Source organism: Giraffa tippelskirchi, chromosome 7 (genome assembly GCF_054371585.1).
Source record: "Giraffa tippelskirchi isolate mGirTip1 chromosome 7, T2T-mGirTip1v1.2.pri, whole genome shotgun sequence".
Taxonomy (NCBI): domain Eukaryota; kingdom Metazoa; phylum Chordata; class Mammalia; order Artiodactyla; family Giraffidae; genus Giraffa; species Giraffa tippelskirchi.
Genome location: NC_137281.1, coordinates 1,328,698 through 1,356,105, shown reverse-complemented (window position 1 = coordinate 1,356,105; position 27,408 = coordinate 1,328,698). Strand labels below are relative to the sequence as shown.

At 44.6% G+C, this 27,408-nt stretch overlaps 2 protein-coding genes and 1 long non-coding RNA gene across 6 annotated transcripts in view; 2 read left to right on the top strand and 1 right to left on the bottom strand.

The window, feature by feature from the left end:
• Positions 1 to 465: 465 nt before the first annotated feature.
• ZNF805 (zinc finger protein 805) lies at positions 466 to 23,228 on the top strand. Of its 4 annotated transcripts, XM_081512213.1 has the most exons (5): positions 466 to 730; positions 3,471 to 3,597; positions 7,579 to 7,674; positions 14,194 to 15,622; positions 15,706 to 15,828. In XM_081512213.1, exons 1-5 carry the CDS (start codon positions 701 to 703, stop codon positions 15,737 to 15,739), a joined length of 1,716 nt encoding a protein of 571 aa, XP_081368339.1. In that variant the 5' UTR covers positions 466 to 700; the 3' UTR covers positions 15,740 to 15,828. The 4 variants fall into 4 exon arrangements, with proteins under 4 accessions (XP_081368339.1, XP_081368340.1, XP_081368337.1 ...); XM_081512214.1 differs by lacking the exon at positions 7,579 to 7,674 and having other exon boundaries at positions 14,194 to 14,906; positions 14,991 to 23,228; XM_081512211.1 differs by having other exon boundaries at positions 14,194 to 23,228.
• On the bottom strand, positions 6,407 to 10,836 carry LOC145514479 (uncharacterized). Its single transcript, XR_014060175.1, has 2 exons — positions 10,659 to 10,836; positions 6,407 to 9,722 (listed from the first exon to the last, which is right to left on the bottom strand). It is a non-coding gene; the product is annotated as an uncharacterized LOC145514479 (long non-coding RNA).
• A 1,382-nt stretch (positions 23,229 to 24,610) lies between the features above and the next one.
• LOC145514443 (uncharacterized) overlaps positions 24,611 to 27,408 on the top strand; it is a 33,338-nt gene continuing 30,540 nt past the window's right edge. Inside the window, exon 1 of the mRNA XM_081512245.1 lies at positions 24,611 to 24,955. Coding sequence (XP_081368371.1) covers positions 24,926 to 24,955 — 30 coding nt within the window. The 5' untranslated portion in view covers positions 24,611 to 24,925. The remainder of the gene's footprint in view (positions 24,956 to 27,408) is intronic.

Sequence of the window (27,408 nt, the reverse complement as noted above, 5' to 3'; positions counted from 1 at the left end):
TCATGGTTTTTCACCTGCACCGTTAGCGCTCCCTCGCTCCCCCCGGGGCTGTGCCCGCTGTGAAGAGGGTTTGATTCGCGGCTTCGGGTCTCCTAAATACTTTACATCGAAGTAGAGCGGCTCTTTTTGCCTTTTCATACCGTACATGGGGTTCGCCGACTCGATGGACATAAGTTTGAGCAGGCTCTGGGAGTTGGTGATGGACAGGGAAGCCTGGCGTGCTGCAGTCCATGGGATCGCAAAGAGTGGGACACGACCGAGCGACTGAACTCAACTGGGAGCAGCTCTGGAGCGCGCCCTACTGCCGGGTGTCTGCACAGAAAAAACTACATTACCCAGAAAGCGGTACACCGCGCGACTGCAGCAGGCGCTGGGCCAATGACGGCCCAGGGAGGGGACATTTCCTGCGGACAGGTGGGGCTTCCGGCCCCACCGGTGGCAGACGTCATTTGCGTGCGACGGTTCGGTCCACGCCAGCTGTCGGGAGGGGTTAAGCTATTCTGTGGCCTCTTCCAGTGCCGTCTTCGCAAATGAGCAGAAAGGTGGCTTGGGTTCCCTTCCGTGCGTTCGAGCTGGCCGTGAGCCTCCCCGTGATCGGCCACCTCGCCCAGAGCAAGGAACGAGCGGCGGTCGGCTGAAGCCGCGGGACTCGCCTCTGTCGCCGCCTCTCCGGGTCCCGCTATCTCCTCAGGGGCCCGTGATGGCGGCGGCGTGGATGGACCCGGAGCGGGTGAGTGGACGGTGTTTCTGGCATTGCTGATTCGGAGAGAGCTCCTGAGCTGGGTGGAATTCAGGAGAGGCACTGAGTTTCTCTGCAGTTGTGTTTGTGTGAGACCAGTGGAGCTGGCTCGTTACTCACTTTATCTCTAGTCCTGGAACACGCAAGCCTGAATATACAAATGGAAAACAGATGGCGTATAAAATTGAAACTTTGGCAAATAACCTACGAACCCAGCCCGTCGTCTATAATCAATAACCCAGGAGTCCTGCCCGGTGTAAGTCAGACTTGCCTGAAGTCAAATTCCTATCTCTGGAGAGAGCGTCCAGGAAGAGAACCAGTGACTTCTGTATCATCGGCCGCAAATGGCCAGGACTTGATTAATAATTAACCCTTTCCCTAATTCTTTCCCCCACTTCCAACTTAGACCAACCAGAGAAAGCCCATCCATAGTTGCATTCTTAAACAGTCATGGAGGATGCTGTTGGATTATACGCCAGAGAGTTTTGAGTTATTTTTTTGTTTGGGTACACCAGCATGTGGGATCTAGTTCCCTAACCAAGGATGGAACTCTAATTGGGAGCACTGAGTCTTAGCCACTGGACCACCAGGGAAGTCCCTTGTACCCTTACTTAGAGAGTTTTAATTAATTAAACATATCATCTGGTAGTCATCGTTGAGGCCCTAGTTGATTTTTTTTCTCTTTACCTACCTGCCCCAAATGTCCCTAGGGATAAGAGTTTATCCAACACCAGAAATGAGTAATATTGTAGGATTCCTATGTATGAACCAGTCAATTTATTAAGAATTTCCACATCTTTAATTGAAGTACTAACTCAAGAAAACTAACGGAATTCCCTGGTGGTCCAATGGTTAGGACTCTGCACTCATTGCCAAGGGCCTGGGTTTGATTCCTGGTCGGGGAGCTAGGGTCCCACAAGCTGAGCAGCACTGCCAAAAAAAAAAACAAAAAAACCTTGATATACAAAGATGTGAACACTGAATGTGTAAGGTGAAAAACCCATGAGCCAATGTCTTGGAGCATTTAAATGATGGGTCTGCAGTAGTAGGGCTGTTCGTCTGAGAGTGGGGTGGCTGAATTGTTTATGTTTACTTAGTGGTTCTGATCATACAGGGATGTGGTCCTGCATCTGCTGGACATTTCAGGAGAATGTACAGAATATGTCCAGTATATGGTGGTGGGAGTAAGATTAACAAGGCAGACTCTGAAGTGTTTTTAGTCAGGAGTCACTGGTTAAAGTGATGACTTGAGTGAGAGCTAGGGACTTAGTTGCCTTTTTTTTAATATTTGTTTGTTTGGCTATGCAGGTTCTTAGCTGTGGCACGTGAACTCTTAGTTGTGGCATGTGGGATCTAGTTACTTGACCAGGGATTGATCCTGAGACCCCTGCTTTGGGAGTGTGGATTCTTAGCCACTGGACCACTAGGGAAGTCCTTTTAGTTGCTTTTAGACGTGACATAATGCTCTCAGCATGGGGCGGGCAACTAGCAGGACCAGTGAGGCTCTGGTGGTGGTTGTTCGGTTGCTCAGTCCTGTCTCACACTCCGTGACCCCATGGGACTGTAGCCTGCCAGGGATTTCTGTCCATGGGATTTCCCACCAGAGATACTGGAGTGGGTTGCCTTTTCCTTCTCCAGGGATCTTCCTGACCCAGGGATTAAACCCCAGTCTTCTGCATTGGCAGGTGGGTTCTTTAACACTGAGCCACCCAGGTAGCCCCTACTGCTGTTCTTAACATTATTTGTATTATTATTGTCATTATATACTCATTCCTCTGACACTGTAGCATCCTTTCTGTCTGCATCTCTCAGTTCTAGTGTTGTTTTCATTGACTTTTGTCATTTTCCAAGGGCTCCTCCATAGGAGGCTTCTCTTTTATGCTGTGATCATACTTTTCTTTATTGTGCTTTTTTTTTGTTTGTTTGTATTGCAGATTGAAGGTTTGTGGCAACCTTGCATCCAGCAAGTTTTTCATCATTTGCTTTTCTAGTGTCTTTGTGTCACATTTTGGTAGTTCTTACAGTAGTTGAGATGTTCCATCCGCAACAAGGTTATAGCTCAAGATGATGGTTAGCATTTTTTAGCAATAAAGTACTTTTTAATTAAGGTATCCAAATTATTGTCTTAGACATAGTGCTATTGCACCCTTAGTAGACCACAGTATGGTGTAAACATTGTAAAACTTTTATTTATTTTTGGTTGCGCTGGGTCTTTGTTGCTGTACAGGCTTTCTCTCATTGCAGCAAGCAGAGCGGCTACTTTTTGTCGTTGTGCATGGACTTACTGTGGTGGCTTCTCTTGTTGCAGAGCAGGGGCTCTAGGGCTCACGGGCTTCAGTAGTTGTGGCACACGGGTCTGCTTGCCCCGAAGCATGTGACATCTTCCTGGACCAGGGATTAAACCCATGTCCCCTGCATTGGTAGGTGGATTCTTAACCACTGGACATCAGGGAAGTCCTAAACGTAGCTTTTATTTGCAGTGGGAAGCTAAAAACATCATGTGATTTGCTTTTTTGGAGTGCTCGGGAACCGCACTCCCAGTATCTCTGAAGTAGGGCTGGATCATGTTATGTCCACAGCATTGTCCACCTCCCCTTCAGCCCGGTGCAGAGGACGTGCCCGGTGATGAGGGCCTCGATCTTGCTGCACCTTTGCCAGCGATGCAGAGACAGGCTCTGATCCCACCCACTCGTCCCAAAGCTGATGCTACTGTCTGTGTTTGACATTCCAGCTGTCTGTGACCTTCGATGACGTGGCTGTGACCTTTACCCAGGAGGAGTGGGGACATCTGGACCCGGCTCAGAGGACCCTGTACCAGGAGGTGATGCTGGAGAACTGCGGCCTCCTGGTGTCTCTGGGTGAGGCCTCCCACTCTGCTGCGCAGGGCGCCGGCCACCTCCTGCATCCCAGACTCTGGCTCTGTCTTGGCTTGTCAGGAAGGACTCAGGAATCCTCCCTCCCTCCTCTTTCCTCACAGCTTCTCTCATGTTTGAGATTCACCTCCTCTTGCGTGCTGTCTCTGTGTCTCTTTGTATAAAGTTCTCCTTTGGCTCTTAGAAAGTGGTAGAAGGAAATGGAATGTTCTGCAGAACCCAGAGGCAGAATTTCCAGTCAGGCCACATGGGACTGAAACAGGAGAGCCAGGACTGTGCCCTGGCTTCTGGGTCTCCCGTCCTGGCTCCTTTCTCTGGCTTTGCTCACGCCTCTGTCTTTTCAGAGTGGCTTTTGCAGCCCAGCAAGTGTGACAGGAGTGGGCACCGCAGTCCCTGCTCTGCAAGGCTCCCAGGTGCCTTGTTTCTACTCCTTCGTGTGCTTATCTCGTTTCTCTTTCTCGGCTGCAGGGCTCTGGGTGGGGGCGGGGGGTCCGTGAGGCGGACGTGACCACCTGAGCCCCTCAGCCCAGGGCCCAGTGCAGACCGGCCTCTGTCTGAGGCTCCTGTTGCACATCCCAGAGAGGGAGCCAGCTGAACGGGGCCGGTTCCCAAGTGTCCCCCACACCCACGTGCGCAGGATGTGGGTGACAGGCTGCTCTCCAGGAAGAGCGTGAGGCAGCCGGGGCCCCAGGAGCTCTCTGCCTTTGGTGCCAGCAGGTCTCGTCTGAACCGCGGGGTCTCAGTTAGGGGGCTTCTCTGTCCTCCCGCGCCTTCGCGGTGTCCCGTGTTTGCTCCGTCTCGGCCGGGATCGTCTGCTGGTCCTAGGAGGAGAAGCTGGGAGGGGAGCGCTTCTCAGCATGTGGCGGGCTTGTGCCCAGGAGACATCAGGCAGTGTCTGCAGCCGCATTTGCCCGTCACACGTGGGGGTGGGTGATCCCGGGGTCTGGGGATGAGCCCAGAGACGCCCCTCAGCACCAGAGGGTGGACACAACAGCCCCACTCAGCTGAGAATGACCCAGTCCGCACGGGCCGGAGAGCCACGGTGGAGAAACAGCAGCTCGGGGACGGTCCCCTCGGGCCTCTCAGCTCGAGGGGAGGGAGGGCTGTAAACCCAGGGCTTCGGTGAGACAGGTGTGTTCTTAGGGACCTGGGATTGTGTTCTGCGTCGGTGAGAGGAGGTTAAACAAAACCAGCAAAAGCTTGACATATTTGTGGATATTTTATAACAAAATGTAAAAAATTAAGATGCCCACCATCGAGCCCCGATCCCTGCACCCGCCTCCCCAGGCTTTCCCCGCTCTCCCCGCTCCAGTCATCCTGGTGTCTTGCTGTCTCCACGCACATACTTGACATACTTGCCTCAGGCCTCTGCAGGTGCTGTTCGGGCTTCCCGGTGGGTGTTCTTGGGCGTTTCGGCTTCTCACACGGCCACCTCTTCTCTACACGTGGCCGCCTCGCCTCCTCACCACCTGTTTCCTGACCACAGACTCTCTTAGCGCCCCTCCGCTGTCACACCGGCTCTCCCCCGTCCCCTGATTTATATCCTCTAAGCCAGCGGTTCTCATTCCCCAGGGGACACTTGGCCCAGTCTGGAGACATGGGTTGTCACCACTGGGGCGGAGATACTACGGGCTCCTACTGAGTGAAGACCCGCAGCGCCTCCACGCATCCTTACGCCGCACAGGAGAGACACACTCCCTCCCCTTCTCCCCAGCAGAGAGCTTGTTGGATCTGAATGTCGGTTGGCCAGAGGTTGAGCAGCCCTGTTTCTGAAGGCTCATGGGCACTTCATCGGGGCACTGGGAGCCTTTGTTCTTTTTCCCGCCTCCTGATTTTTCAGGGAAAATGGGGTTCGGTACGAAACCCTTCTTCCCCGCAACTGTTGCTAATTTCCCCTCTTCAATAAGGGGACCGTCCTGAGCAGTGGCGCAAGCTCACTGGACCTTAACCCTCACTGTTCGATCCCGTGGCTGCCTTTTCGGTTTGACTTGTCAGCCTCTGGGTTTGTTTCCCATTCACCAGAGCTGTACAGGAATCCCTTTTTGAAGGTATGTGAGAAACGGAAAAGTGCGTCACTTGTGGCACCAGTGTTAACGTGACTCCTAGTCGCAGCTCGCCCTGGTCGCTGACTGGCCGCACAGCAGGCCCGACCCCGGCCCCGTTCTGCTCCCCCCGTGACCCTGGTGCTTGCCTGGTCCTCGGCAGAGTCGGGAACTCGGCTTCTGCGGCGAGCCGCATGCAGTGGGACTTAACAGTAAGGAACGTAAACCTTCACTTCATGAAGCTGTCCTCTGTGGGGTTCCTTTGAAGTAAACATCCTTTTTTCAACGAAATATTGATGGCAGTAGATGTGACCATATCACTGCATAGGCGTCTCAGGTTTATTATTCTCTCACAGCTCGTGAAACGCTGGCGTCTACTGCGTCTGGCCCTGCTCCCAGCGGGTGCGTCCCAGCGTTCACACCCTCCCTCGCAGCTGCACTGCACCTGGTTTCAGGATGCTGGCCCCACTCAGGGCCGCCTGCTGTCTCCTCCTCAGCGTGGTGTTGGGGAAACCAGGGTCAGAGCCATGCTCTGGTGTTCAGTCCCCACTCGGCGCCTTAAAAACTGGGTGGTCCTGGGCGACTGCAGACCCCAAGGTGCCTCAGGGTGCTCCTTGGTAAACTGGAGTAAGGCGGAGTCTGCTTCCCAGGGCTGCAGCAGGGGTGAGTGGGTAGCTTTCTGGAAAGGGTCAGAACAGCGCCTCAGGTGACCCAGTTTCCTGCAGGTTAGCATCACGGATCAGGTGGCCTGGTTCCCGCAGGTCAGCATCACGGATCAGGTGGCCCGGTTCCCGCAGGTCAGCATCACGGATCAGGTGGCCCGGTTCCCGCAGGTCAGCATCACGGACCTCGTGCCACCACCCCTGTTGTTCCTCGTCAGGATTGTCACGATCACAGACCTGGACTCAGCACCTTCGGGAGCAGGACTGTGGGGCTTTGTGGTGGAGCAGCGCACGGAGCCGAGATGGTTAGACCTGGGCTCCCTGTCGGCACAGCCGTTCACCAGTTGTGGGCTCTTTGGCAGGTCACATGATCTGCCTGGTGGTTGATTTCTGTATGATTTTTATCTATAAAATGGTGCTACTCACAGACACAGAAAACAAACTTATGGTTACCAAAGAGGAAAGTGGGTGTGGTGAGGGATAAATTAGGAGTTTGGGGTAAACAGAAATACACTTCTGTATATAACAGATAAACAACAAGGTTCTAATATAGCACAGGGAACTATATTCAATACCTTGTAATAACCTATAATAGAAAATCTGAAAAGCACTGTGGGTGTTTGTGTATGTGAATCACTTCTGCTGTACGCCCGAAACGAACATGACATTGTAAATGAACTTTAATTTTTTAAAAACTGGTGGTCCAGTGATTAAGTCTCTGCCCTCCCAATTCAGAGGGTGATGGTTTGATCCCTGGTCAGTGAACTAGGATCCTGCATGGCTAAAAAAAAAAGTGCTGATCATAATATGTGCTTGCTGGGAATGCTATGAGGAAACCCTAGGATAGACTCATCTGTGGTCTGTAGGAAGAACAATACAAAACTTTGTGTTCTAAAAAGAGAACTAATCAGTGAAGACATATAACCTTCTTTTGAACAAAAAGAGTCAGTATTTTAAATATGTCAGTTGTTTAAGTGACGTCATAAATCTATTTCAATTTTGAAGTGACATAGCGCATTTAAGTTGCTTGAACACAGTCCTTTGACATGATTGTCAACTGTATGTTAGCTTCTGATTTAGTATTAGGAATAGAAACTCCATGGCAGTGTGGCATGTCTTTGGTTTCCGGGTCACGGGTCCGGATTTCTGTGGGTGGGAGCAGCTTCATTCTGAGGTCCGCATCCTGAAGTCCCACACTAGACTGGCAGGTCTTCCCAGTTTTCACAGAAACCCCCGTGTCTTCTTTGTTTCTCCATGCCCAGGATGTCCTGTCCCCAGACCTGAGCTGATATACCAGCTGGAGCACGGGCAGGAGCTGTGGACGGTGAAGAGAGACCTCTCCCGAAGCACCTGTCCAGGTAGGAGCCAAGCTGTGGGCAGAGACCCTGCCGGAGGCCGCTGGCCCTGGTTCCCTGGGAAGCGTCTTGTTCGGGCCTCTGGTGCTCTGGAAGCCGTGGAGCCCTTTGCCCCAGGTCCCTCTGTCCTCCCCGAGGACAGTGGTGTACGAGCTCAGATGTGTCCTGGGCTTCAGGCCTGGGCACCGACCACCAGCTCTGTGACCCCAGTGAAGTTCGAGATCTCCTTGTGTCTGCACATAAGTTCGGCTGGGTTACAGCCTGGCTGCGGTGTCAGAGGGACTCCAGCATCTCGGTGCTCAAGCACGCGGAGGCGCTGCTGCTGACCCACACGCGGTCCCTGTGGGTCACGGGGAGCTCTGCAGCACACGGCTGTTCGGGGCCTCAGGTTTGTTCTGTCGTCAGTATGTGACTTCAGGTTGTCTGGACCCCCTGCAGCTGGCAGAGAAGCGGGGAGGGGGTAATGCCACTCTGACTCCCGTAAATAGCAGCCTTCTGATCTCTGCACTGAAAGGCCCTGGGCGCTTGGCCACACTGGGGCGATGGGCGGGCAGCTGTGACTGAGCCTTGTGTCCCAGGAGAGGAGCAGGAGGCTGGTGAGGGGGGTCTGCTCCTGAAGGCGCCAGTCACGATAGTCGCTCTGTCCTGGGGTTGCTGGGGGTGTGATCACATGATGCTTAAAGTATGAAACTGCTCAGCGAGGGTGGCTCATGGGAAGTCAGCTGCTGGTACCACCATGTCTCGCGTTAGTCATGATGAACAGTGTGGTTTGTGTCTTCTCTCCCAGCTCTTTTCCAGCCCTCCTTGGCCTCCTCTTTCCCACCTCCCCTGGCCCCCATCCCTTCCTGTTGGGTAAAGCCTCTCAGTGATGTTTGTCCTGTGTGCCCATGTCTGTGCTGCTGAGGGCACCAGGGCTTCAGCTGTTAGTACTGTCCTTTCCGCCCGTGAATGGTTTTGCCACCCCTGTCAGAAATCATTTCATGATATATGTGAAGATTTATTTCTGAACTCTTGATTGTATTCCTTGGTCTATTTGTCAGATTTGATGCCAATACCACACTGTATTGGTCGTTTTAATTTTGTAGTAAGTTTTGAAATCAGGGATTTTGTGTTCTCCAACTTGGTTCTTCTTTTTCAAGACTGTTTTAGCTATTCAGAATCCCTTCAGATTCATTATGGATTTTAGGGTGAATTTTTTATTTCTGCAAAAAATATTGTTGGTGAAGTCACAGCACAGCCAAAAAAAAGAAAGTTGGGATTTTGATAGGAGTGGCATTGAGTGGGTAGGTACCTTAGGTAGTACTGATAACTTGACAATATTACATTTCCAGTTTTTTTGATAGGAGTGGCATTGAGTCGGCAGGTTCCTTAGGTAGTACTGATGTCTTGACAGTATTACATTTCCAGTTTTTTTGGTAGGTGTGGCATTGAGTCGGTAGGTCCCTCAGGCAGTGCTGATGTCTTGACAATGTCACATCTCCAGTTTGGAAGCAGGGTACGTGTTTCCGTTTATTCACATCGTCTTTAACTCTGTAAGCAGTGTATTAGTGTTTATAGTTTTCATTGTACAAGGATTTCACCTCGTTGTTTTATTCTTTTCCATGCTTTTGTAAATGGAACTGTTTTGTATATTCATTTTCAGATTGTTCATTATTCATGTATATAAATGTAACTGATTTCTCATGTATTGATTTTGTATCCTGCTACTTTGCTGAACTCATTTATTCTAAGTTATTTTGTGGCATCTTTGTGGTTTTTACAGGTAATAAACTATCTACAAGCAAAGATAATTTTACCTCTTCCTTTCCAATTTGTATCCTTTCAATTTATTTTTCTTGCCAATTCCTCTATCTAGAAATTCCAGTATTACGTTGAATAGAAGTGTTGAAAATGGAGGTCTTTACCTTGTTCCTGATCTTAGAAGAAAAACTTTCAGACTCTCATCATTGGGTATGATGTTTACTCTGGTTTATCCTGTGTGGCTTTTATTATGTTCAGGTTCAGTTCAGTTCAGTCTCTCAGTACTGTTCGACTCTTTGCAACCCCATGGACTGCAGCACGCCAGGCTTCCCTGTCCATCACCAACTCCCAGAGCTTGCTCAAACTCATATCCATGAAGCCATCCAACCATCTCATCCTCTGTCGTCCCCTTCTCCTCTTGCCTTCAATCTTTCCCAGCACCAGGGTCTTTTACAATGAGTCAGCTCTTCGCATAAGGTGGCCAAAATATTGGAGTTTCAGCTTCAGCATCAGTCCTTCCAATGAACACCCAGGACTGATCTCCTTTACGATGGACTGGTTGGATCTCCCTGCAGTCCAAGGGACTCTCAAGAGTCTTCTCCAACACCACAGTTCAAAAGCATCAATTCTTCGGCCCTCAGCTTTCTGTATAGTCCAACTCACATCCATACATGACCACTGGAAAAACCATAGCCTTGACTAGACGGACCTTTGTTGGCAAAGTAGTTTCTCTGCTGTTTAATACAATGTCTAGGTTGGTCATAGCTTTTCTTCCAAGGAGCACGCATCTTTGAATTTCATGGCTGCAGTCACCATCTGCAGTGATCTTGGAGCCCAAGAAAATAAAGTCTGTCATATGATTAGGTACTTCCTTTCTATTCCTAGTGTGTGGATTTTTTTTTTAATCATGAATTCTGTCAAAGGCTTTTATGGTAGCAGTTGAGATGATCATGAGGGCTTTTATCTTTCATTCTGTTTTCCTTCCATTATTGGAGTAAACTGCAGCTGGTCATGGTGTATGATCCTTTTGATATGCTGCTGAATTTGTTTTGCTGCTATTTTGTTGAGGAATTTTGCATCTGTTCCTAAGGGGTATTTCTTTCTTTCTTCTAATATTTAATTATTTGGTGTGTCAGGTCTTAGGTATGAGAGATCTTCTTGAGTCATGGGGGATCTTTGGTTGAGGCACACAGACCTGTGGCATGTGGGGTCTCAGTCCCTTGACCAGGGAGCCTGCACCCCTGCACTGCATGGCAGACTCTTAGCCGCCGGACCAGGGGGTCGCTGCTTTGTAGTTGTCTTTAGTGTGCTTGTCTTTGGTATTAAGGTAACACTAGTGTCAGAATGAGTTTAGAAGTGTTTCTTCCTCTTTAGTTTTTTGGAAGATTTTGAGGATTGGTCGTAATTCTTCTTAAAAAAAAAAAATGTTTGGTTAGATTGACCAGTGAAGCCATCAAGTCTCCAAGATTTTTCTTTGCTGGGAGATTTTGATTACTAATTCACTCTTTCTAGTTATAGGCCTATTCAGATTTTCTCTTTCTCCATGATTCAGTCTTTACAGGTTTCATGTTTCTAGAAATATGTTCATTTCATCTAGATTTTCCAATTTGTTGGTGTATAGTTCTTCATAGTATTCTCTTATACTCTTTATTATTTCTGTAGGATCAACAGTATATGTCCCCGTTTTGATTTCAGATTTTAGTATTTTGAAGTTTTTTTTTTTTCCTTTTTTCCTTAGTTCATCTAGCTAAAGGTTTGTCAATCTTGTTGATCTTTTCAAGAATAACTTTTTGTTTCATTGATATTTTCCTATTTTTTAATGCTCTGTACTATTTATCTTTACTCTGTCACACACCCTTCCTTTTGCTAGGTTTGGGTTTAGTCTGTCTTTCTTTTGCTGCTAAAGTTGTTAAGTTAGGCTGTTGACTTGAGATCCTTTTTGTTTTTCACTGAAAGTGTCTATAGCTGCAAATCTCCCTCTTAACAACCACATTCACTGCATCCTGTAACTTTTGGTATGGTTTTTTGTTTTCATTAGAAACAAATCATACTTTGATATCTTTTAAATCTATTGAGATTTAATTTGTGATTTAACCTATGGTCTGTTCTGGAAAATGTCCCATGTATACTTGAGAAGAATGTGTATGCTACTGTTGGGTAGAATGTTCTGTATGTATGTTAGATATAGTTGGTTTATTTTGTTAAGTCCTCTGTTTCTTTACTCATCCTCTGTCTGGTTGTTCTCTGCATTACTGAGGATGGGATGTTGAAGTCTCCGTCTTTTTTTGTAGTGTTGTCTCTTCCTCTCCTCCATTCTTTCATTCTTTGGTTCATGTATTTTGATCTTCTTTCATTATGTAGTTGTTTACGATTATAATATTTTCTTGCCGTATTATATCTTTTACTTATATCTTTTATTGTTGCTTGTAGTCTTTTTTGATTTAAAGTCTGTTTTGTCTGATTTTAGTGTAGACAGTTTTGTCTGCTCTCTTTTTGTTAGTATTTGCAAAGAATCTTTTTCTACCTTTTTTTTCTTTTTTACCTTTTGACTTTCAGTCTGTTTGTATCTGAAGTGAGTCTCTAGTGGAAAGCATATAGTTGGATCATGTGTTATCAATTTTGTTAATCTCTATCTTTTAATTGAAGAATTTAATATTTATATTTAAAGTGATTGCTGATATGGAGGACCTCATCATTTTGATATTTAATTTCTATATGTATATAGTTTTTTGATTCTCATTCTTGCTTTATAGTCTGGTGTTTAGTTGATATTTTGTAGTGAAACATTTAAATTCCTTTCTCATTTCCTTCTACATATGTTCTCTAGCTATTTGTGGTTATGGGATTATATTTGATGTATGTATTAAAGTTTTAACATTAATATGATTTTATACCAGCCTAACTTCAGTAACAACAAAGACCCTTTACAGCTCTGTCATTGCCCCTTCCAAGTGTTTGTTTCACAAAATCACATCTTTATATGTTGTACGCCTAGAAACTTAAACCACTAATTCTTTAAATGCATTAGTCTATTAAATTTCTAGGAAGCTACACATGGACTTAAAAACTAAAGTTATAATAACACTAGCCTTTAGATTAACAGTTTTAAAAAATACTCTTCTAAATCATGTAAATACACAATGTAGAGTTATAAAATAATACTATCTTTTATAACTGCCCGTGTATTTACTATTATAAAGCACTCTGTTTCCCTACATGGCTTTGAATTACTGTCTAGTGTTCTTACATTTTACCCTGAAAGTCTCCCTGAAGAATTTCTTACAGAGCAGATCCAGTGGTAACAAACTACTTCAACTTTTGTATATTGGGAAGTCTTAATTTCTTCCTCACTCTTTTGAAGGACAGTTTTGCTGGATACAGGATTCCTACTGGACACTTTTTGTTTGTTTGTTTTACACTTGAATATATTGAACCGTTGCTTTCTGGCCACCCAAGTTTCTGATGAGAAATCTGATAATCTTATTGAGAACCACTTGTATATAACACGTTCCTTCATACTTGCTACACTTTTTCTTTGGCTTACAAAAGTTTGATTACAGTTTCCTCAGTGTGTGTCTGAATTTATTTTTCTTGGAATTCTTTGAGCTTCTTGGATGTTTCATCCACTTGGGGAAGTTTTCAGCTCGTCAGATATTCTCTTTGGTCCTTTCTCCCGCGTCTTTCTGGGACTGTCCCAGTGAGTGTGTTGGTTCACTAAGTGTATCATAGGTCCCTTAGGCTCTACTCACTATTTTTCAATCTTTTCTTTTACAGTTTGTTAGACTCAATATTTAACATTATTCTATCTTCAACTTGGCAGACTATTTCTTCTTTCTATACAGATTTTCATTTGAATCATGCTAGTGAGTTTTTCACTTTAATTAATTAAGTTTTTGCCCCTGAAATTCTTTCTCATTTCTTTCGCTCTCTTTTTTGTTTTGACTGCACTGTGTGGCTTGCGAAATCTTAATTCCCTGACCAGGGGTTGAACCTGGTCCCTGGCAGTGAGAGCCTTCAGTCTTAACTACTGAACCTCCAGGGAATTCCCTCTTTTGCATTTTTTTTAGGTTGTCTTTCTTTGTATTGATAGTTCCATTTTGTTTTTACCTAGGTTTCTTGACTTTCTCTGTATCTTTCTTTAGCTCCTTGAGCTTTTATAAGATAGTTGCAAAGTCTTTGTCCAATAAGTTTGGGATAGTTTTTTTTTTTTTTTTACAGATTTTGGAGGGCTTCCAAACATTAGCTACCACGTCATCAGACTCATTAGCCTCTTGGCATTGATGTATGGCAATATATGCATGGAGTATTGCCAACATAAGAATTCCACTGACTCTCATTATATAAACACAACTGATTGAATCAGTGCCTTCGTGAGTCAGTGTCCTGCCCTCCCTCTGTCTGTTTTCCTAGTTGTTATCTTATGGTTCAAACCTCAGCCTTCTGATCACAAAGTTGGTCTTTCAGGCTTTGAACTGAGTCATCTCTTCAGCGTAAACTATCTGGACCCACATGAGTTATTTATTTGCATAACTATCCAGTCTGGAATTGACTGTGTCTTTTTCCAGTAGCCCATCCCCTCACACAGCCACTCCTCTGGGTCTCTCTTTCAAGGTTTTAACAGTCCAAGATCAGGAAAGAAATAAACTGTTCTCCTGGGATTCAGAGGCAGGGAGACATGGCAGACACAGAGGCACTATTTTCACTTTCATTTTTTATACTGAAGTGTTGATCTTCCATGCTGGCATTATTAACAGGTCTTTTTGTATATTGAATTCCTTTCAGGTGACAAAGGAAAACCCAAGACCAGAGAATCTACCACTTCTGAGCCATCCCTGTTTGAGGGCGCCTCACTCCAGGAACAGCTAACACAAAGAGTTTCAGAGGACTCCCAGTTGGGCCAAATCAACGATCAGGAAGAGCCATTGGAAAGGCATGAAGGACACTTGAGACCAGAGAGAGAACCCCAGAAGGGGACGCTCCCTGGGAAACCAAGCTGTGAACACGGCAGCTTAGGGACAGCTGGTGGTGTGTGTTCAGGGGTCGGAGAGGAGCCAATCCCTCCAGGGGGTGCTGTCCATGACCGCAACTCCTGTGGGTCAGGTAAAGATCCCCTGATTCAGGAAGAGGAAAGTCTCTTTAAATGCAATGAATGCGGGAAAGTTTTTAATAAGAAACGCCTCCTTGCCCGACATGAGAGGATTCACTCTGGAGTGAAGCCCTATGAATGCACAGAGTGTGGGAAAACCTTCAGTAAGAGCACTTATCTCCTGCAGCATCACATGGTCCACACTGGGGAGAAGCCCTATAAGTGCATGGAGTGCGGCAAGGCCTTCAACCGCAAGTCACACCTTACACAGCACCAGCGGATTCACAGTGGGGAGAAGCCTTATAAATGCAGTGAGTGTGGAAAGGCCTTCACCCACCGCTCCACTTTTGTTTTGCATAACAGGAGCCACACTGGAGAAAAACCCTTTGTGTGCAAAGAATGTGGGAAAGCCTTCCGAGATAGGCCAGGTTTCATTCGACACTACATCATCCACAGTGGCGAGAATCCCTATGAGTGCTTCGAGTGTGGCAAGGTCTTCAAACACAGGTCCTACCTCATGTGGCACCAGCAGACCCACACTGGGGAGAAGCCCTACGAGTGCAGCGAGTGTGGCAAAGCCTTCTGTGAGAGCGCAGCCCTCATTCACCACTACGTCATCCACACGGGGGAGAAACCCTTCGAGTGCCTCGAGTGTGGCAAGGCCTTCAACCACAGGTCATACCTCAAGAGGCACCAGCGGATCCACACCGGGGAGAAGCCCTACGTGTGTGCCGAGTGTGGAAAGGCCTTCACCCACTGCTCCACTTTCATCTTGCATAAAAGGGCCCACACCGGCGAGAAACCTTTTGAGTGCAAAGAATGTGGGAAAGCCTTTAGCAACCGGGCGGACCTCATTCGGCACTTCAGCATCCACACGGGGGAGAAGCCGTATGAGTGCACGGAGTGTGGGAAGGCCTTCAACCGCAGGTCTGGCCTCACCAGACACCAGCGGATTCACAGCGGAGAGAAGCCCTATGAATGCGTGGAGTGCGGGAAGTCCTTCTGCTGGAGCACAAACCTCATTCGACACGCCATCATCCACACTGGAGAGAAGCCCTATGAGTGCAGTGAGTGTGGAAAGGCCTTCAGTCGCAGCTCCTCCCTCACTCAGCACCAGAGGGTTCATACTGACAAAAATGCTGTCAGTGTGACAGAAGTGGGAAGACCCTTCACAAGTGGGCAAACCTCAGTCGACCTTCAAGAACTCCTACTGGGGAAAGACTTTTTGAATGTAACCACTGAGGAAAATCTTTTGCCAGAAGAAACATCTTACTCAGAATCTGATCATTCGTACCAAAGAGAAACCCCACAGTTTTCTTGCCTGTGAGAAAAACTATTGCAGGATATTAATTATCATCTAAAGAGTCGTATTGGAGATTGCCCCATCCTAGAGCCTTATTCTGCACCTGAGAATTCCGCAAGGAGAGACCCAGTGTTCCCGTGCACTTCGAGAACCCTCAGCTCCTGAGAGACCCAGTGTGACTTCGGGAACCTTCAGCTCCATCTCTCTTCTTAGTTTACATTGCACTGTTATCTCAGGAATTTTTTTTAAGAAAAAAGAAGGGAGAGACTTAGAAAATGAACTGCAAAAAAGTTTCTTTCAGACTTCCTTGCCCAGCTGTGGCTCTTTGTCATAGATCCCTTAGTGAACTGGTAGGAAGAGGGTTTTGTGTCCGTGATAAAGAACCTGTACTATGTGTCTTGTATACACATTCATTGCTATCAGTGTAAGCTGAGTTAGACAGGTCTGGAACCTTTCATCGAACATCTTTGTTCTAAAACATTGTCTCTATTCTTAAGGAGCTTAAATTTTGGTTTGAGCCACTAAGTACCTTTATATTTAAGGAGCTAAGAATTCACATATGAATGGGCATGTTCTTTTGCACCGTTTAAGACTATTTAGGCTTTGATTTTTTAAAGACTAACCTTTTTATATGGTTTTAAAGACCTAATACTCAGACTTTTTCTTGGTCCCATACTGATCCTCGTTTACCGATTGCTCTAGTTACATGGTAAGTCTCTTTAATTGGGTAAAGTTTTTCCTCTTCACCTAGTTCAGTCTTCTTATTTAAAACTGATTTAGCATCATTATTTTGAATTTCCATGTAAAGTTTTGTGTAAGTTTTTACTAGAAAAATTACTGAATTTTGAAAGAAATTGAGTTAAATTGGCAGATTAATATGTTTAGAGTCAGTATATTTGCTGTTTTCAGTCTTCCAGTTTATGAATGTATTATGTCTATTTATTTGCTATCTCTTGATTTATTTCATTATTATTTAATAAGTCTCAATAATAGGCCCTATACAATTTTTATAAGATTTGCTGTTTCTTTTGGTAGAATGCTTGGGATTTTCTACATAGAAATATCATCTGCAAATAGAGGAGTTTTACTTCTTCCTTCCCCTCTGTATACCTGTCATCTCCTTTTCTTGTCTTATTGTACAGCTAGGACTTCCAATAGGATTTTGAATACTAGTAGTGAGAAAACATGTCCTTGGCTGGTTCCTGATATTAGGGGGAAAACATTCAGATTTTCATCATAAACTGTGGTGTTAGTTGTAAGGTTTTTCTTCATAGAGCTTTCTTTATCAAGTTTAGAAAGTTTCCCATATTCCTAATTGGCTGAGAATTTTTTGTTGCTATGAGTGAGTGTTGAATTTGTCAAATGGTTTTTTTTTTAATCAACTGATAGAATCTTGTGTTTTTCTCTTCTTAGCCTGTTGTTATATATTACGTTTATTTGAGTTTTGAATGTTGAGCCAGGCTCGTATCCTTGGAATAAGCCCTACTTGGTCATGGAGTACAGTTATTTTTATATATATTACTGTATTTAATATGCTGGTATTTTGTCGAGGAAGTTTTCCTCTCATTTCATGAGTGACAGTGGTATGTATTAAATAGTTTTCTGGTTTTTTTTCTTTCTTTTTCCATTGTCATTGTCTGATTTTGGTGTCTAGGTGATTCTGGCCTCCTAACGTGTTAAGAGGTGTTCTATTATTCAGAAGACAGTGTATAGTATGGAATTGGTTTGGTGTGTTCTTTTAATGATTGGTAGCCTGCTGGGCTGCCATCTATGGGGTCGCACAGAGTCGGACACGACTGAGGTGACTTAGCAGCAGCAGCATTCTCCAGTGAACCATTTAGTCTTGAAGAGTTTTCTTTTGAATGCTTCTTAATTACTTATTTATTTTATCTAATATGTATGGAGCTTATTCAGTTTCTATTTCATATTGGATACGTTTTTATAGTTTATCTTTTCCTAGAAATTGTCCCATTTGATCTAAATATTCTTATTTGTTTGAAGTGTTCCTTTATTATCATTCTGATGGCAGCAGAATCTGTATTTATCACCCATATTTTATTCCTGACATTAGAAATGTGTTCATTCTCTTTTATGTTTGTCAGTCTTCTTAGACATTTACCAGTTTTTTAAATCATTTTAAAAAACCCAGCACTTTATATCATTTTTTCCTCTGTCTTTTCCTAATTTCACTAATTCCCCCCCCCCCGCCCCGATCCTTACTACATCATTTCTTCTATTTGCTTTGGTACTGTTTTCCTCTGCAGTTTCTTGAGGTGGGTGTTTAGGTTATTGATTTGAGGATTTTTTTTTCACTTTATTAATATAAGCATTAAATAAATTTCCCTCACGGTACTGTTGTAGTTTATTATGTTCTAATTACATTTCATTCATTCATCCTAAGTATTTCTTTATTCAAGACTGTCTGTGTAACCCATCGATTATTTAGAAGTACGTTGTTTAATTTTGCAGTGTTTGGAGTATTTTGTGCTTTCTTCTTGTTTTTGACTTCATTTGTTTTATGTTTGATTTTGCTGTTTAAATTTGTTGTTTGCTTTATGGTCTAAGATAGTCTATCTTGAATGTTCAGTAAGGCTGCTTGAAAAGATGTGTATCCTACTGTCATTGGGTGGAGTTCGTATATGTGTGCGCCAGATCCTGTTCATTGATGATGGTTTTCCGATTTTCTTTGTCTGCTGATTTCCTACCTCGAATTTCTATCAATAGCTGAAAAGGGGGGTGTGTCTTGCAGTTTAATTCTAGAATTATCTCTTCCTCCTTTAAGTTCCATCAGTTTTCGCTTCATGTATTTCAAAGCTCTGTTACTTGGTACAGACGCATTTAGGATCTCTGTGTTATCTTGGTGTATGGACCCTTCTATCATTATTCTTGGTTTTCTTTTTGCTCCTGTGAAATTTTTTTGCTCTGAAGTATACTTTATCTGATGTCAACTCGCTGTTGAGTTTTTTTGGTTAATGTTTGCATGGTTTATATTTTTCCATAATAATTATATTTTCAACCTTATCTATATTGTTACATTTCAAGTAATCTAATATGTGAATATTGTGAATAGCATATACTTGCCTCATTTTTTAATGTCCGTTTTACTGATTTCTCTTTTAAAATTGGTATGTTTAGGTCATTTAAGTTTAAAATAATTATTGATATTTTTAGGGCTTACAATTACCATTTTATGATGTCTTTGTTACCTGGTTTTTGTTGCCCTGTTGTTTGGTTTTGGGGGGTACTTTTTGTTTGTTTTGCCTTCTTTTGAGTTACTTTAATGTTAGGAATTCCACTTGATATATCTGTGATGTTTTTGAGTGTATGTCTTGTTTTTTAGTGGTTACTTTAGGTATTGTATTGTACATACATAACTTATCAGAGTGTACAGTATCAACATTTTAGCACTTTGACGTGTAGAAACTTACTTCCATTGGGTACGTTTACATTCCCCATTCTTTAATATAACTGTCTTAAGTATTTCCTTTTTGTATGCTGAGTACCATATTGGATGATTTTTTTTTTTTGCTTCAGCTGTCAATCCACTTTTGCAAAACTCATAAGAAGCACAGTCTGTTTACTTTTACTCATTACGTTGTTCTTTCTTCCTTCTTAAAATCCCAGGTTTCTTCCATTAACAGTTTCTTTTTAAATTTTTTACCCCAGAAACACCTGTAGCCTGTCTCTTGTGGTAGGTTTTCTGGTAACAAAAACCTTTTTTTTGTTTTTGTTTTCCTTCTTCTAAGAATGTCTTTATGTCTCCTTCATTCCCAAAGGATGTTTTTGTGGGGTATAGGATTCAGGGTCAACAGTTCTTTTCTTTTAGTACTTGAAAGGCAAGTCATTTCCTTGTCTTCTGTGGTTTCAAATGAGAAATATGCTGCCATGTGACTCATTATTTCTGTATCTGTACTGTATCCATTTTGTCAAGTGCTTTCAGTGTTTTTTCTTTGTATGTAGAGTTCAGAAGTTTGATATGATGCAACCTGCCATAAAATTTGGGGGGCTTATCCTGTCTGGTGTTTGCTCAACTTTTATAATTTTGTGGTATATGCCATTTGGAACATTTAGGAAATTTTTAGTTATGCTTCCAATAGTTTTCCAGCCCCTCTCTTCCAGGGGCTCCAGTAACACGAGTGGTGTTCTCTTGTTCTAGTTCCACAGGACCCTCAGGCTTGTACCTTCTTGTTTCCCCAGGGTGTTTTTCTCTGTTGCTCATATTGATTAATTCCCACTGAGCTGTCTTTGAGCTCACTGATTCCTTCCCTTTCACGTATAATGTACTACTGAGCTCACCCAGTGAATTTGCATTTTGGTTTTTGAATTTTTCAGTTGTTTGATTTTCTGTTTTGTTCTTTTATACATCTTCTATTTCTTTGCCTAGTTTATGATACCAAAGAAGGACTCAGAATACAGCAAAACTTGTAGTCCAAAGTCATTGGTCTCCGGTACTTTATCTTAATTATTGGAATAGAAATCCTAAATTACCTGGAGGAATGGAAGATCTGCAGTCTTCTTTGTTGTTATCCATAAATAGTTCTCAAGAAAATAAAACTGGGCGACCTTCAGCTTGTTCAGAGTTCTGTTCCCCAGAGAAGATTTGTGTGTAAGATTTCCTTGCTCAGTAAGACTTGTTACAACCTGAAGAGTCTGGGCTACTCCTCTTCACGGTCACTGTTCCTCTTTGTGGTTGCACACGTTCCTCCATACTTCCCCACGTGTGTGGGACCTCTGTCTTTCTTTTATGCCTGTTTTTGGTCTTTAACTTCTCTCTCTAATTCCCATCTCTGTTCATAATCTGTCCCTGTGTTCCTTCCCCCTGGGCACTTCATGCCTCACTTATCCATTGAGCTGTACCCTTCTCTTTTCTCTTACAGACACACCCTGTGTGGCTGTTCAGTCCACTGCCTGTCCTCACCCCCTCATGTCCCTTTCACTCCAGTGACAACTGAAGGATGATCTCTGTCATGGTTGCCTGGCTTCAGTAGGTCTTAGAGTTCCTGTTTGTCCTCTTCCCCTACCTCCCAGCCCCCTTTGGACTGCTGCCCACCTCTCTGACTTAAATGTCCTTCCCTGGTTTCTCAGTTCTTTCCCTTCTTCAGAGAATCTGTCTTCAGCCCATGTATTAGTATTAAACAGCGTGCTTCCCGGGGTCCATCCAAGGCCACTGTTTTCTCACTCGCAATGTGTTCCATGAGTGAGTTAATTCCCATTGAAGACATTTTACACTCGGTGAGCTACAGAGTTCCCCCAAATCTGTGTCCCCAGGGTGAATGTCTCTCGTGTCTGTTACCTGTTGTTCATAATTCCACGCCTTCTGTGTCTTCATACACACTGAGTTTATGCCTGTGTCACTTGGCCAGAATCATCACCATGAGGATGCACCCATAAAAAATGAGAGCAAGCAAAGACGTGGTGTTACTGTGCATCTGCCACTGCCCCGAATGTGTAAACATGTCAACTCTTAACCTTCCACCCTCATTTTACAAATCAGAAAACCAAGGAATAGAAAGGTTAAGGAATTTGCCCAAAGTCGTACAGTTGTTACAAAGTATGAGGTTAGGGCTTGGAGGCCATTTAGGCTGGCTGCAGAGTCCATGCCCGTATCACTTTCCCAGATTCCTTCATATAGTGTGAATCCTTGTTTTCTTTATCACTACTCATGTTTACTAAAACGGATCAAGTAATATGCATTGATCTCTGACCCCCGTTTCTCATTTTGCAGTACATCTTGGCCACCCTTTCAGTTTGAGTGTGAAACCAAATTCAGTCTTCAGTGCTGGCATCATCTCATAACTTTGTCAAAGATACAGATAATCTCTTGAGTTTGAAGTAGCAGGGAGATCGAAGAAGGCTAAGGTTGATTTGGTTTTGGACACTGTAAGAAGCCTGAAAAACATCTCAGTGAATCCCGCTGTCTTGTGTCTGCTTGACCAAGCCACCTTACAGCCATTTTTCTTTCATCATCCTCACCTCCAGCCACTGTCCAATTCTGTTCCTTTTACCTTTTTGTTTCCCTCAGTATATGTGTGTGTTAGTGAATGGCCACACACAGCAGTGTATTTTTATATTTATTGCCTCCCTCCCTCACAGAGCGTTTACACAAAGCTGTGTATATAATGGGCATCGTGTGTGACATATGTTGACCACAAAGAGAAACTGCATGCGCTTATATGAACAGACCGGTCAGACTTTAAATAAGAGTCATGATGAAGGACTATGTTGAAAGTCCTCAAGATTATCCAGGTTATGACTTACTAGGAAAACATCAAAGAACTCAGCATATTATCATGCTTAACATCTATGTTTTATGACGGCAAAGATTACAGAGCAATCTTAGACAAGGGGAAAGGTACAAGGATTGGAGTCCAGAGGAAGCCAGGGACAAGCTTTAGGAGTTCTAGTGAAGTTGCTCAGTCGTGTCCAACTCTGTGATCCCATGGACTGTAGCCCACCAGGCTCCTCTGTCCATGGAATTTTCCAGGCAACAGTACTGGAGTGGGTTGCCATTTCCTTCTCCAGGGGATCTTCCCAACCCAGGGATTGAACCCAAGTCTCCCGCATTGCGGGCAGATGCTTTACCGTGTGAGCCACCAGGGAAGCCTTAGGAGTTCTGAGCGCTTAGTTTAAGTTCGTCAGTGAATTTCAACAGCATGTGTGAAATGGCTCCTGGGGAGCTCATTGGAACCTCAGAGCCCAGCATTTTTATTGGGCACTCTGCTTGGAACATAACAAGATTTTTGACCTTCAGAAGCATAGCAGGTTACCAGCATAATACACAGACAGTACCTATACTGAGCCATTCATCCTTTCTGGGCATGATAGCAAGCATCCCAAAATCGAATCCCTAAACTTTGTCCAAGGGCAAACTGAAGTTCAAAGGGTAGAACGGCATGTTAACTCATTTTCACAGTGGCTTAAATGATGCCAAAATGGGGAAGAAGTTAAAATTTCTTTAACAAATACTAAGGAAATACAGTTTGATATGACAAAAATAAGTCATAGCTTTGAGGTGAAGGCTTAAATGCACATAGATCATTGTAACAATAAGTTACATCACAGCAGAAATTCCTACACATGTTCAGGATTTAATGATGACAAAATATAGAGAATATCTGGTGAGAAAGAATCATGCCTCTCAGTAAATCTTGCATCTATTTAGGTATATTGCCAAGTGATTTGACTTGCAAATATTCCCCGTATTTGCCTCTCTTTCTACAGAGGTGTTAACAACCAGGTTAATGCCGTGTATTTCCATTGCATATATGTCAACAGTTTCTCCTTTATTCTTTCTTCCCACTGTTGAAACTTGTAGCCTTTGACTTCAAGAAAGAGAAGATTAATGAATATGGGGTCATAATTCCTGCATTGTTAAATGTGCATAACTGGAGATTAAAGAGCGTGTTGTTGAAGGCTTAGTCAAGTTCATGGACGTGTCTGTGAGTTTTACTGAGATGGTAATGGGAGTGTTTGGTTTAGCTGGGAGGGCCCTCTACAGAGATGTGATACTGGAGACCTACACGAATCTGGTCTCTGGTTGTACATGCTGCTCCCCTTGGTACTCAGGGTCTGACCCATAGACCACCTTTCCTATCTCAGTCGTGGGATGCCCCACAGCCTCTGGAATGGTCAGTGACATCATCCTTGAGATTTGAGGGTTAAAGATTTGTAATCTGTTCACAGGTATGTTACATGCCTGACAGTTGAATGGTCTAAGCTAAATTATAAATGGGTAACTTACTTTGCCTTCCTTGAAGCAGTGTCAAGAACATAGACCTCTAGTCAGACCACCTCATTATATTTCTGTCCTTGTTCTAACCAGATGGATGGCTTGAAGGAAATTTCTGTCTACTGTGATTTTTTAACTTGGAGATCCATGTTTTAAGCATGTATTTGTTGTTTTTGTTTCCCCTCTGCCTATTTTTTGGTCTCTACCTCTCTATTATTTGATTGACCACTGGGCCCCAGCAGCTTGCTGGATGTTAGTTCCCTGATCAGAGATCAAACCTGGACCCTCTGCAGTGAGAGCACAGAGCCCTAACCATTAAACCACCAGAGGGTTCCAAGACTGCCCCTTTCAGGGCTAGCCAGTTCTTAGAGGTAACAGACTACTCTTAGGGGCTATTCCTTTCATCTGTAAATTAAACAACCCAAAGCCCCTAATTGAAACCCCTTCTCTTCTCTTTCTGACTCTTAAACTTCAATAGACTATACTTCTCATCCCCTAACGGCCTGTGCCAGGCAAATAAGGACAGCCTCCATGCTCCGGCGTGACAGTATTCAGAGTTGCCAATACCTAGCCGTTTATACTGCCTCGCCTCGCCTTTCCTGTCGAAAACAAAAGCTCTGGGCCGCGCTTTGTTTGCTTCTGTCCCCGACCCGTCCCGATCTTCCCCGCTGGGCCCTTTGCGATGTTCCCTGTCTCAAGTTTCTAGGGATCTGTGGAGCACAGATTTGCCTCTTCGGGTCAGTCATTACCATTTCTGTGTATCTTACTGTGGTAGATTAAACAGTTTTTGAGTATATTTATAGAACACGCACGAAACATATTACAACTTCCTCGTAAGGGCCTACAAGGCTCTACACGGGGAGGCTGAAAGTGATACTGGGGGTGAACAGAAAGCAGCAGATGACAGAGTTCCAGGGTCTGCACCCGTTTGTCACATTCCTTTCTGGTTTGTACGGAAGAAAACTACGTTGCCCAGAAGTCTCAGCGCCTCGTGTTTGCGCCGGTACTGGGCCAATGACAGCCGGGGGCGTGGGCGGGACTTCCGGGCCCTTTAACGCCTGTGCGTCATCAGTCGGTGTCCAGTGCGTGCCTGGGGCTGTGGAGACTGAGAAGCCGGCGCGGGTGGAAAGGCCGGTGAGGAAGCTGTGTCTCACCTCTGCGTCGGTCAGTGTGCGAGCCTGACATCCGCCGCGGGTCCTCCGTCACGAGGGTGTCTCCTGAATGCCCGCCAGGGTCCCGGCCCGTCCCCACAGCTCTGACGCGACAGCCTGGGCCTCTGCGCCTGGACTCCTGAGGCTCGGAGAGCGACTGTCCGCCGGGGTCTCCCCGCCCTAGGCAGGCGGCGGTGAGTCCTGGAGCCGCCTCTGCGGCCCCACGCTCTCCACAAGGCCTCGCGATGGCGGCGGCGCGGGTGGACCCGACGCGGGTGAGTGGACGGCATTTTTGGCATTGCTGTTTCAGAGAAGGCTCCTGGGCAAAGAGGAGGCTACGTAGCCGTCGGGTTTCTCATTGTCCTTGCTTATTTACAACAAGCGTCTTATCATTTATCCGCAATTTTAGCACCTTGCCGGGTCTCGGACAGGTGTGTCATCAGTGCGTGAAGGATCAATGAGGCTTTTGAGGTAGAAATTGCTAGGCAGTCAGTGTAGAACTCTGAGACCTGGATCTTGTTTTCAATAAACGTCTTGTTTTCAGTAAGCATAAAGCTAAACCCTTTGTCTGGAATTCCTGGAATAGGTCCTTAGCCTGATAAATTATCAGCACTCAGATCCAGGGAAGGGTAGTAATTAATTTATGTTCCATATGCCGGAGAGCAAAACAACTGGTGATCATTAATCTTAAACCCATACATCTGGTCCATTTTTAAATGGCCAGGGGGCATGAAAAAAGGTGGCGACTGAAACGGAGGAGCAAGAGAAGCCGTAAAGATGTTAAATTAAACATTTTGACCTTTAAACTGACTGGTCACAAATAACCTATTTTAAGGACAGGAGCCAACCAAAAATGTACAGATTAAGCCTTCATTTCAGTTCAGTCCAGTCGCTCAGTGGTGTCTGACTCTTTGCAACCCCGTGGACTGCAGTACGCCAGGCTTCCCTGCCCATCACCAACTCCTGGAGGTTGCTCAAACTCATGTCCATCGAGTCGGTGATGCCATCCAGCCATCTCATCCTCTGTCGTCCCATTCTCCCCCTGCCCTTCAGTCTTTCCTAGCATCAGGGTCTTTTCCAGTGAGTCAGTTCTTGGCATCACGTGGCCAAAATGATGGAGTTTCAGCTTCTGCATAGTCCTTCGAATGAATATTCAGGACTGATTTCCTTTAGGATTCATTGGTTTGATATCCTTGCAGTCCAAGGGACTGTCAAGAGTCTCCACCAGCACCACAGTTCAAAAGCATCAATTCTTCGGCGTTCAGCTTTCTTTATAGTCCAACTCACATCCATACATGACTACTGGAAAAACCATAGCTCTGACTAGACGGACCTTTGTCAGCAAAGTAACGTCTCTGCTTTTTAATATGCTGTCTAGGTTGGTCATAGCTTTTCTTCCAAGGAGCAAGCATCTTTTAATTTCATGGCTGCAGTCACCATCTGCAGTGATTTTGGAGCCCCCAAAAATAAAGTCGGTCACAGTTTCCATTGTTTCCCCATCTATTTGCCATAAAGTGATGGGACCAGATGCTGTCGTGATCTTAGTTTTTTGAATGTTGGGTTTTAAGCCAGCTTTTTCACTCTTCTCCTCACTTTTATCAAGAGGCTCTTTAGTCCCTCTTTGCTTTCTGCCGTAAGGGTGGTGTCATCTGTGTATCTGAGGTTATTGACGTCTCTCCCAGCAGCCTTGCTCCAGCTTGTGCTCCACCCAGCCCGGCGTCTCGCATGATGTACTCTGCATGTAAGTATTTAACTGTATATTTAAGTATTTTACAACACACAGCCTTGACGGACTCCTTTCCCAATTTGGAACTAGTCCGTTGTTCCATGTCCAGTTAGAACTGTTGCTTCCTGACCTGCATACAGATTTATCAGAAGGCAGTTAAGGTGGTCTGGTATTCCCGTCTCTTTAAGAATTTTCGACAGTCTGTTGTGATCCACACAGTCAAAGCCTTTGGCATAGTCAGTAAAGCAGAGTAGATGTTTTTCTGGAACTCTCTTGCTTTTCAGTGATCACCGGCTGTTGACAATTTGATTTCTGGTTCCTCTGCCTTTTCTAAAGCCAGTTTGAACATCTGGAATTTCTCGGTTCACGTACTGTTGAAGCCTGACTGGGAGAATTTTGAACATTACTTTGCTAGCGTGTGAGAAGAGCGTAATTGTGCGGTAGTTTGAACATTCTTTGTCATTGCCCTTCTTTGAGATTGAAATGAAAACTGACCTTTTCCAATCCTGTGGCCACTGCTGAGTGTTCCATATTTGCTGGCATGTTGAGCGCAGCACTTTCATAACATCATCATTCTATCACCTCCACTAACTTTGTTCATAGTGATGCTTCCTGAGGCCCACTTGACTTCGCACTCCAGGATGTCTGGCTCTAGGTGAGTGATCACACCATCGTGGTTATCTGGGTCATTAAGATCTTTTTTGTATAGTTCTGTGTATTCTTGCCACCTCTTCTTAATGTCTTCTGCTTCTGTCCTTTATTGTGCCCATCTTTGCATGAAATGTTCCTGTGGTATCTCTAATTTTCTTGAAGAGATCGCTAATCTTTCCCATTCTATTGGTTTCCTCTATTTCTTTGCATTGGTCACTGAGGAAGGCTTTCTTCTCTCTTCTTGCTATTCTTTGGAACTCTGCATTCAGATGGATATATCTTTTTCTTTTCTCTTTTTCCTTTAGCTTCTCTTTTCTCAGCTATTTGTAAGGCCTCCTCAAACAACCATTT

Coding starts and splice junctions, on each gene's coding strand:
- ZNF805 (XM_081512211.1), top strand. CDS start 701: ATGGCGGCGGCGTGGATGGACCCGGAGCGG. Junction 731..3,470: donor CGTGGATGGACCCGGAGCGG/GTGAGTGGACGG, acceptor TTGACATTCCAG/CTGTCTGTGACCTTCGATGA. Junction 7,675..14,193: donor CTCCCGAAGCACCTGTCCAG/GTAGGAGCCAAG, acceptor AATTCCTTTCAG/GTGACAAAGGAAAACCCAAG.